General features: G+C 37.5%; 1 protein-coding gene across 1 annotated transcript; it reads left to right on the top strand.

Moving 5' to 3' along the window:
- The first annotated feature begins 201 nt into the window (after positions 1–201).
- Positions 202–9,541, top strand: Tsp_09108 (histone H3, embryonic). The gene is made up of 8 exons (XM_003382219.1): positions 202–612; positions 7,396–7,578; positions 7,649–7,773; positions 7,838–8,031; positions 8,335–8,431; positions 8,489–8,683; positions 8,740–8,976; positions 9,282–9,541. The coding sequence occupies exon 1, from the start codon at positions 202–204 to the stop codon at positions 610–612; it is 411 nt and encodes a 136-aa protein (XP_003382267.1). The 3' UTR covers positions 7,396–7,578; positions 7,649–7,773; positions 7,838–8,031; positions 8,335–8,431; positions 8,489–8,683; positions 8,740–8,976; positions 9,282–9,541.
- The last annotated feature ends 2,219 nt before the right edge of the window (positions 9,542–11,760 follow it).

The raw sequence follows: 11,760 nt of genomic DNA on the forward strand, positions 1-11,760 counted from the left end.
CATTTGAAATTATTGTTAAAAACTGTGTAAGCTGAAAGGGGCAAGCGATAAACCTCCATCGCAAATCGTTTCCCGCCTTTTTCCCCAGCCTTATCATTTTTGAAAACTCAGTTCACCACTTACAGTTAAAGGTCAATTGCAGTTATGTATATAAAGGAGTGAACATTTATTTTGCTCTCAGTTGAGAGTTTTCGAGTAAAAATGGCGCGTACTAAGCAAACCGCTCGCAAAAGTACTGGTGGAAAAGCCCCACGTAAGCAGTTGGCCACTAAAGCGGCTCGGATGATTGCCACCAATGCTGATAGAGTAAAGAAACTACGTCGTTATCGTCCAGGGACAGTGGCTCTTCGTGAAATTCGGCGTTATCAAAAAAGTACAGAACTGTTGATCAGAAAGCTGCCATTCCAGCGTTTGGTTCGGGAAGTTGCTCAAGATTACAAAACTGAGTTGCGATTCCAATCGTCAGCAGTTTTCGCTTTACAAGAAGCGGCTGAAGCTTACCTGGTTGGCCTGTTCGAAGACACAAACTTGTGTGCTATTCACGCAAAACGTGTCACCATTATGCCAAAGGATGTTCAGTTGGCTCGTCGTATACGGGGTGAACGCGCCTAACTTTGTTTTGCCTATTTTGTTCATAATCCAACGGTCCTTTTCAGGACCACTTCAATCTGTTTTCATCAGCTACATTCCATTGATTAAGCATCATTTTTCTGAGAAATTAAATATTTAAATGAATTCAAATTCTAAGGTTGTTCAAAATAATGATGATCATTTCTACAAACTTTCCATAAAAATATTGTTTTTGAAACAATTTCTGTTATTGTCATTTTATTGTACCACATTAAACCAATACAGAATGAGGGTAAAACCTGTGCTGAGAATAATCAGGTTGATGATTTTCAAGTTCAATACAACTGCGCGCAAGACAGTTGAGTATAACAAACTGAGTCGCTGGCCCTTCTCAGGCTTAAAAAATTTGCTTAAATTGAGCTGTAATTTGAAAACAAGAAAACACACAGAAGCTGAGATTTATTCAGGCATGACCAATACAAATCAAAAGCACAGACAGTCAGACACAATCAAAGCAATCATTCATTCACACGCCACCAACAACACGATCACATTGCTCAGTCATGTTCACGCGTAAAAACGTGACTCTGACGTCACAACTAACCAAACAACCTCAAGTTACGGTAGCGGATTCAGATTATCAGGCTTGAGCGAAAGAGGTTTTAACAACCTGTATCTGCCTACGTGTTTACAATAAATTTCATTGGTTGTCAGTCTGATGCGTTCTATTTGTTAATTTTTCATTTTCTATCAGTGATCAGCTTTCAGATTCAATTCAAAGCATTAATACTTTCAATTCAATATTAATTATTATATATTAAAAAATTGTAAGGTTTTTAAAATTAGAAATCTAATTAAATTTTACTGCAGTTGAGTAAAATAATAAATTTATATGCAAATAGAAGGAATAAAACAATTAACTACCAGAAATTGGCAGATTCTATGTGACACAAGCAAATGTTCTGGTTAATGCTTTGCTGTCTAATATCTCAACATACAAATGTTACTGACTTTTCTGTTGTCGGCAGCTCGACGCTCAGGTTAATAATGGACTGTATTTGATTCGGCGGGAATTCGATTCTCCCAGCGAAGTAATAAACTTATTACGTCTGTCTACACGAACTCTCAATTAGTTCGTTCTAGTAGCTTAGATAAGCTTCGCTCAACTAGTTCACAGAGAACTATTCGTCGAACGCGTCAATTCAATACAAGGGTTAAAGTGAATCCTTTACTCTTGTAGTCACAAATACAATACAAAAAGCGACACGCTTGTCTCAAAAATGGCAAATCTAGTACTACTCGATCACACGTTGTTGCCACGATTACAACGACAATACAATTACAGTACACTTTCGATAGTCAAGTATCAATCATTTCATACTGTCTGTAACAACAACTTTAACTCTATGCAAAATTCTAACTTCACAAAATTGCAATGGCATTTAAAACCAGATAGGCAGCTATCACGTTCCTTAACAGTATTTTTGATTAATACAAAAGAAAAATGTCATTTTGCGCAAATTTTTTGTAAACTAATAATTTCATTATTGAAAATTAAATTTCATCAAATAAGTTAATTATGAGCTGTTTAAAATTCTTTGAAAGTCATCATTCATTGTTCAGGTATGTTGAGCTTTTGGTCAGTTCGATCTGTATTATCACGTAAATCAAGACAACAGACTTAAGATCAAGTAGCAGAAACACAAGAGCTAGAGAGAGGATTCAAAGAAGCACTACAAAGAAATTAACGGAAATAAGTTTTACTATCACGCAAGGTACTTTGACAAACACACACACGTACACTTACCTATTTGTATATATATATATACACTCAGTAATACAGTATAATGAATTTCAGGTTTCAACATGAATTCTTCATTTCATCAACAAGCAATCAACAAGAACAACATATAGTAGGTAACTTAAACGCAAACAAATATCACAACTAGGAATACAGCATTAAGCAATGAGCAAGACGCTCAGCAATAACGACAACTCCGTGAGGAAGTGTCTGCCCATTGTTTTCAACGTTCCAATTATATTCTACTTCCAAATCAACAAAACTGAGAACTTCACGAAAGCCATTCACTCTTTTGCTGATTATGGAAGACATTAATCTGGTTGTTGCTTACTCCCCATTCACGTTTCTATTAAACTTCCTGATAAATTAACGTACCACCATTTTGTTAAACTAATCGTCAAAACTACATGGAGATGTACCAATGTCTTTTAAGATCACCATACTGCTGGTACCTACTTGGTATTGCATACAAAAACTGAGTCATTGCTAATTGTGAACACTTTGGATAGAATTTCAGAACAGGATTGTACATTCTGCCATTTTGTAAATGGTCAATCTCGATAGCTGCTGTTATTATGAAAATCGTTGGTATAGATTTCACGTGTTTTCTTTATTGAATTTTAAACCAATCAATTTTTTTCACTTCTGCTATTAATCACCAACTTCTACCAGGTCAAAAATGCACGGCTATTGAAAATTTGATGATCATGTCAAACATATCAAACACATAATAGAGCTGCTATGTAATACTTTGGTACTAGGATCGATTTCCCCAAACGATCTCCGTCTACTTTTTCTAAGCTAAATTTCATTGGTTGTCAGTCTTATCAGATTAGGTTGCCTAGAGAATGGACTGCTTGACTCTCACTTTCCAAAGCTAACAGGACACGTCAGTGACAATCACTATGCAAATTCATAAGCAAACACAGTGTTTCAATTTGACTGTGACGGCCACTGTGAAATTGTACCTGCATATCACGCCCACATTTTTGTAGGACATCGACAGTAGGGGACGCCTGATCGAAAGCCGGTGATCGTGAGCGGTGCGGCTGTTATTCCGTCATTCTTATTTTGTCATTGTTGTTTTCGCTGTTCTGTGCTTTGTCTAATAAACTCTTAACCACTCGCGATGGTGTGAAATCACGTAGCATCGACGAACTCTACAAATGGCGAGCGCGGCAGGATCGATGGGACGGAATGGATTAGCCCGTCAGAGATACTTACCATGTCATTGAACGTGGAGACCTGGTTCGAAAACTTGGAAAAGTACTTCTGTGCCTCCCGTATAGCCCCGGAGAGACGAGCTTCCCTTTTTCAGTATCATACTGATGAGGAGGTGCCGGGCGTAATGAGGGCTATGCACGTCCAGGTAACGGACGATTACGATGGACTGAAATCAGCCCTGTTGGAAGCCTTCGGTGTGCGCACCGGTTAAGAGAGGTTCTCCGCTGAGTTTTTCCGGCGTTAACAGCAACGGGGTGAAAGCGTGCGGATTTATGCTGGTCACTCACGCTGGCTGTTCACGAAGGCGTTTACCGGACTGAGTGGTACGCCGCCAAGACCCTGCTGCAACAATTTAAAGCGGGACGTATAGTTTAACGGATGCGATCAAAGTTACAGCCCGGGAAGAGCGCATTTGGACAGGGCTCACCGTGCTCAAGGAGAGCGTCTCTTCAGTCAAAGCAGACGCTGACCAGGAAGACCTGCAGCCAGCGGTCGACGTCACAGAGGCAATAGCTGCCCCGGTAACGACGCGAAAGGAAGTTGGAGAAGAACTGGCGGAAGTGGCGCGGCAGTTGAAGCAGCTGCTGATGACGGACATAACTGCGGCTGCAAAGAGAGCGACTCCCCAGCAGCGACGCAGGCAGGAGAAGAAAGACCGGAGAACGTGTTGGACATGCGGAAGAACGGGCCACATTTGTAGGGTCTGCCAAGCTTCCCCCCTCCCTGACGACCGAACGTCCAGGGGAAGCAGTACTGCCTGAACCTTTAACGCCGTTGACACACGATGCCCTGAGATTGAAATACTGACTGTGGAAGGCTCTGTGGGAGATGTGCGATACAGCGTGCTCATGGACACTGGGTCCGCGGTAACCCTAGCGGACGGAAAATTTATGCGGGACTCGGAGACCCTGTGGGACGTCATTCGCACCGGAGACGCCAAGCCAGGGCGGTGCTCCCCAACGCGGATCGCCCACTACCAGCGAACGCAGGTGGAATCTCTCCTGCTCGAAATGTTGAGGCGAGACGTTGTGGAGCCGTCGAGCAGCCCCTGGGCGTGGCCAATTTGTTGGTCGAGAGGTACATCGCGGTCAAGGTCGCTCATTTGAAGCGTCAGTGGTGATGGAGATGTGCCTCTTGTTCTGCATCAGGAAGACACGATTCTCTGCATACCACCCGCAAGGGAATGGACAAGCGGAGAGGTTCATGTGAACGCTCCTCGACATGCTGTCCATCATGTTCGATGGGAACCCGCACCAGTGGGACGACATGCAGCCGTTTGTCATGCTGGCGTACAACAGCAACGTTCACGAGAGCACGGGGATGACGCATGCTATCGCCATGTATGGCGGAGAGCTGCGGCTACCGTTGGACGTGCACATTGGGAACCCGCAGGAGCAAGAAACCCAAAGGATGCCGGAATACATGCGGAAAACCTGAGAGCGCATCGACCGTGTGCACGAGCTCCTGAAGGACCACCTGTAAACGCAGCAGCGTCGACAGAAGTGCCTGTACGACCGCTATGCAAATGAGACGCATTTCCGCCAGAACGACTTTGTGTGGTTTGCCTTGCCAAGAAGACGGAAGCTCGACCTCGGCTGGGAAGAGCCCTACATGATAATGTACGTAATGGGGTCACAAACATTCCGGGTGCGTCACCAGGAGCAAAAGTGCCGCTCACTGGTGGAACACTCTGACCGGATGAAGCGGTACTACACCAGAGAGTTCGCTGGAGAGCGGTCTTTCCGAGGCGGCACCACCAGGCAGCAGGAACATCACCCGTTTGCGGCGGAACGTACGTCATATTGTTCAACTAAATCGTCAAAACTACATGGAGATGTACCAATGTCGTTTAAGATCACCAGACCGCTGGTACCTACTTGGTATTGCATGCCAAAACTCAGTGAGTGCTAACTGTGAACAGCATTCTGGATAGAATTCCAGAATAGGATTCTGTTCTACCATTTTGTAAATGTTCCATCTCGATAGCTGCTTTTATTATGAAAATCATTGGTATAGATTTCACGTGTTTTCTTTATTGAATTTTAAGCCTGCCAATTTTTTTCACTTCTGCTATTAATCACCAACTTCTACCAGGTCAAAAATGCACGGCTATTGAAAATTTGATGATCATGTCAAACATATCAAACACATAATAGAGCTGCTATGTAATACTTTGGTACTAGGATCGATTTCCTCCAACGAACTGCGCCTACTTTTTCTAATCTAAATTTCATTGGTTGTCAGTCTGATCCGATTAGGTTGCCTTGAGAATGGACTGCTTAACTATAAATTGCCGAAGCTAACAGGACACGTCGCTGACAGTCACTATGCAAATTCATAAGCAAACACCATGTTTCAATTCAATGAAATTTAGTTGCGTGCATCAGAGCAGCAACCAATGACATTTGCTGCGAAAAGTAGGCAGAGTTCATTGGGGGAAATCAGGTCTATCCTAATATTTTGCCTCATGGTGGAACAAAATAAATTCCTGAATTTTTCAAATCTGACAATTTTATTGAAATTCAACTTCAATTTTACAAGTCTGTAGTATATCATTATGTTGATGCATTTAGCATCGTGCCAATTGCTGTTATTATAATAATCTTTGATTTAGATTTCACATCTTTCCTTGATTAACTTCTAAATTAGTCAATTACAAATAAACTATGTATATACTTTTGAACATGAACATTTTGCGTTCTTGTTCAACCATTGTTGAAAGTCAAAATTTTTTCCTCTGGCTATTTTAAATATTAAAATTGCAAATTTGGTCACTTTGTTATCGTCAATTCTAATCAATTTCTTGTTTTTGAACATCTGCCTCAGCACTGACGTTGGCGTTATTTGTGAATAAATTAAAGTTGTTGACGCTACATTTAGGATTTTCCAGACAAATTCTGAATTTTACCCAGAAGTGTTGCTAAGCTTTAGTGCGTGAAGCAATTGCTGGAAACCTGAATCACATCTGAACAACTTGCAAAACGCAAATGCGACAGTTGTAAATTTGCTTAGCTTATCACTTCCGGAAGTATGATTTTATTCTAAAATTTATTCTTTCACTGATCACTAAGCTGTTCTTGTACTTTGTGCATTATAACATTCTAATAAAATTGATTGCTTATCGCAAGAACCCTTTGAGGCATAACGTCACATATTTAATAATCTGTTTTCAATTATTCCTATGAAATTATTATCGACTTCAAGATAATAGTAATATTTAACAACACACAATTATATATGAAAAAATGAAATAATAGCATAAGCAATAATAGATCATCAGGTTGATAAAAACTAGTTTGTATTGTAGACAGTATTTGTTCATCATATACATCGCAATGAATTCTTTACTTTATAGAATTTGAATGATTGTTCTCATGACATTTCAAAAAAAGACGACAGTTTCTGGCAAAGCAAGTCGAAGAAATAAGATATACAACTGAGAACTGTGGGATCAGAAGAATATTAAAGATATAAAGTGACGGGGTCAGACAAACCAAAATACCGGTAGCGGAAAATTTTTTCTAAAATCAAAATATCATATATCAATACATATACTCTTATTATATATTTTTATAGAGGTATGTGTATTTTATTCATATTTTGAAGTAAGCAGTTGCTAGCCAATGATTCCAAATGCTGTAGAACAACACGGAAGTTGCACGTTTTTATTGTAAATTACAAATTTTTTCATAAAACCATAAGCATAAGCTAAGAAAGCGTGTCAAACGACTTCTATAATTCGAGTATGTTAATGAGATTTAAAATAATGATAATAGTAATGAATAAATTGTTGCATTTAGTATGCTTCGACAGACGCTCTTACTCGAATTTTAAATTGTGTTGAAATGGTCAAGAAATCAAATTTCAATAGTGATCCATTCTTGAAAAATTTTGGTTTTGCAATTAAAGGCGAACCAATGATTTTTAGTGGATGAGTTTTGCCTGCGCCTAAGTTGGAATATGGTGAAGGAAATGGAGGACGTGTAAATAATAATTGTTGAAATCACTACTTTTGGAAAAATATTTGTTTCACAATTGGTTTTACATTTCTAGCAAATTATTCTTACACCAAAAGATGGAGCATGGAATTCGAATGAATTTAAATTTTTTGGATCTGCTCATTGTGAATCATTCGCATTTGTATCGTTTCTACCACCAAATAAAGTATCAATGTTACAGTGAGTATTGAAAAATGTGTAAATAAGTCAAATCAGCTTTGTTGTTTGCATGCCTCATTTTTAGGGAATTTTGTCTGCAAATTGTCAAAACATGTCGTAGTACAGGAATTCAAATGCCAGACAATCCAAAAAGCTTTGAACAAGCGGGAAGAAATGATAGTGTAGAAATGATATTCAAACGTATTGCAGGCAAATGTGACAGAGATGGCATGAAATGTGATTTGGTGTTTGTTGCGTTGTTTTCATCCGAACAATACGGTAATAATTATTTTGTTGTTTTATGATGAAATTTATATTATTAATGTTGAACGTATTTTTACCATTTTAAGGTCAAGTGAAATCTTGTGGCAATATCACTTTTGGATTGGTCACTCAGTGTTTATTACCGAAAACAATAAGTGATGTAGCTATAAAGAAGAGTTATTCGACGATGTTAAATATTGCGATGAAAATAAGTATGAAAATTGGTGGCATCAATGCAAAATTACTGAAAGATGAAGTGTAAGATATTGAATTCAAGAATGCGTTTGAAAAAGTTTAAAATGAAAGATTTTTCTTTAGTTTAAATAATTATTTGTATAAAAATAATACATTGGTAATTGGTGTGGATGTGGTTCATCCATCTGCTGTAGAGACGTATTTACCATCAGTTGCTGCGGTGCGTATTCATTGCTTTGTTATTCAAAATTATTCGAGAAATATTTTTGATTTCAAGGTTGTTGGAAACGGGGATGTAACTGTTACAAAATTTAAAGCATCGGTGAAAATCCAATCAGCTAGGCAAGAATTGATCACTGATTTTGTTGATCAGTTTTCTGAACGAATAATGGAATACTCTGATGTTAATGGTTCAGCACTGAAAAACATTATTGTTTTTCGAGATGGAATATCGAAAGGTCAATTCAAGCAGGTGAAATTGTGTTCTATCATTAATTAAAGCAAAGTAAGAATTCATTTTTTAAACAGGTTTTGGAAGAAGAATTGCTTGCTCTTCGTCGGGTGTGCAAAAAATTTGCATCAAATTACCGGCCGTTAATAACGTTTATTGTGGTTCAAAAGCGACATCATGCTCGATTTGTTTGTTATGATAAAGCTGCAGCACGAGGACGGGGGAAAAACATCCCTGCTGGTACTGTTATCGATAGAGTAGTGACATCTCTTGATGAATATGATTTCTTTTTGTGCAGTCATCATGGAATTCAAGTATGACTTTGTGAAATGTTTTGAATATTTATTATTATTTTCATTTCAATTGCAGGGAACTAGTACACCGACGCGATATTATGTTCTGTTTGATGAAAGCAACATGGATGTGAATGCAATGCAGTTGATCGCATACTATTTATGCCATATATATGGTAGATGTGCTCGTTCTGTCAGTATACCAGCACCGGTACATTTTGCACATTTAGTTTGCGCCTGTGCTCATTATCATTTTCTTGCTGCATTGTAAGTTTGATTAAATAACATATTCAAAAATGAATGAATTATTGAATTTTATTTTTTAGCAATTCTGTTCAAGTGAAAAGGTTATCTGATGAAAACAGTAACAGTAGTAGTAGTAGTAGTAGTTGTAGTAGTAGTAGTAGTTCCAGCAGTAATTCTAAATCTGTGAAAACAAAATTGACTAACATAATTGCACTGCACAGCAGAGTTGAAAAAATCATGTACTACGCATAACGTGCAGCGACGACCGATGCTTAATATATTCTAGTGCTTAGTTATTTAGTGCTTATTTAAAAACAGTAAATACATTTGTGTATGTGTTTACCTCTAGATCATAGCTTTTCATTCTGCATATTGTTGTGGTAAAAAATAACAAACAATATACATGATGTGATGAAGAAGGTTCAATATATATGCTATATATTTATGATATTTTATAAATTCATTATACTATTCATAGTGAATTTATAATATTGGGGTGAAGATGTTCGTTTGCATGAAAAACCAAATGAGAACGAAACCAAATATTAATATATACATAAGTAAGTGAAGAGTTGTTGGCAAAGATTGAATGTGAAATATTTTGAAACTGGATTCGAAATTTTCTTTCATGTTTCTGGCATTTAAATTACCTCGCCATAGATGTGCACATTTAGGGCTTCAGTAGGGCTCTTTGAATTGTTTCTGGCTTCCATTTTACATAAACCGCCAATTACACTTCAAAAGAGCAATGTTTATTAAGAATAATGTCTATTCAAAAGTTCTATTTCTGAAACCACTTGCATCTTCATTTTACCTCAATGATAGACTGACTTACAATTTCCAACATGTGCACATTTGGTGAAACATTACTTCCTCTTTCGATCAACACACTGATCGGCTAAGTAAAGCGTAATTTTTTTTTTGAGGCTGGTCTCTCTTTAATCGTTGTTAACTTGAAACTGCCGCCCGACTATTTCCGATTGTAATAAACACTGATGTTAAAGCAGCAAAAATTTGCAAACTATCATCTATCTCTCAGCTTTCAATACCAGCATTCATAAGTAAGAACATGATGTGACACAGAGATACCAAAGCGGCTGATTTTTATTGGCAGCTTGTTTGCAAAACAACCAGTAGTCAAATGTCCAGTCTCTGATGCTTTACTGCAATTTCGCCCGCTAAACTTTGACCTCATTTTTCTGATTGGTTGTTCGCCGATGGCAGTAATTGGCAGTTCAATTAACCTACTTTATTAATTTATTAGATTTTGAAGTAGAATTATTGATCAGAATTGCATAATCAATGAAATGGCATAAATAAGGTTTAGTCTGAACTCATCCGCAATAATTCGACCCATTTTTGTGATTGGCTGGTTGCTGATTGGTTGTCGTTGTGTTGTGCGTTAAATGGCTAATGACTTCTGCTATTTTATTAGCTAACTATTTTGATAAGTGATTGGGTGAATAACTGTGCTATTTGATTAGCTATTCAGCTGTGATCTAGGATTGGGTGATTGTTGTTTATCAAGTCATGACCAAATATGGGTGCATCACCATTAAAATACTTTATATGGACATAAAAAAGCATTTACTATTTTTTAAAGAGAAAGCATTTAGCTATAACCTGGAAATGTGTATATTTGTTTTTAGACTTTGCAAACGATGCTTTTAAATAGCTTTTGCGTTTTACATTTACTGTTACTGATTTACATTCTTGTATGTTTGCTTTTGCACAACTATGCTGATCAACAGACTGTTTTCGCAGAAACTTTTCTGCTATTCGTTATAAGCGCTTCAGAACTTAGCAAATGTATAGTACAGAAATTTCCATTTTACAACAACAAGAAAATCTGAACTTTATTACAATATATACCATGGGCAAGATGGGCAATACAACTTTAACGTGGAATAAGTCCATTTCTAAATTTGTAGACACTGTTCCACGGCAACCAACTTATCGTTATGTTGAAAAAATGGAGGTTCGGTCCCACTTGGGCACAATTTTGTTCCCATTCGGTCCCACTTTTCATTTATTGGTCGTTGTCCTCGCTATTTTATTAGTCCGTAATGTCTTTGTAGTAGTTGGTTTTCCTTGTCTAATCAGTCGATGGTTGAAATCCATCCACTGTGATTATCAGTAATATTTTTTAATTTCAAATAATCAAATATTCCAAGAAGGATTTTTCATTTTAAATAATATCGAAGGCACTTAAGAAATGAAAATATTTCATATTCTAAAACAGTAATGTCGCATTGAAGCCACGTCATTTCAGAAAATTTTCATCGCAATTACAACATCGTGGAGTAGTTTATCCTTATAGATTCTCCGTATATTGGAAAATATAATAAACCATGAGTGTCCAATCCAAAAGTGAAAGGCCACAAGATTGAATGCGATAGAAAATGGTAAAAAAAAACATTACAAAAATAATATAAATTTCATCATAAAACAACAAAATAATTATCACCGTATTGTTCGGATGACAACAACCCACCAAACACTGAATCACATTTCAAAGATGAAACTCACAAAAGGAACAATATAAGAATCCACCACAGG

This window comes from Trichinella spiralis (genome assembly GCF_000181795.1).
Source record: "Trichinella spiralis strain ISS 195 chromosome Unknown Scfld1, whole genome shotgun sequence".
Lineage (NCBI taxonomy): Eukaryota > Metazoa > Nematoda > Enoplea > Trichinellida > Trichinellidae > Trichinella > Trichinella spiralis.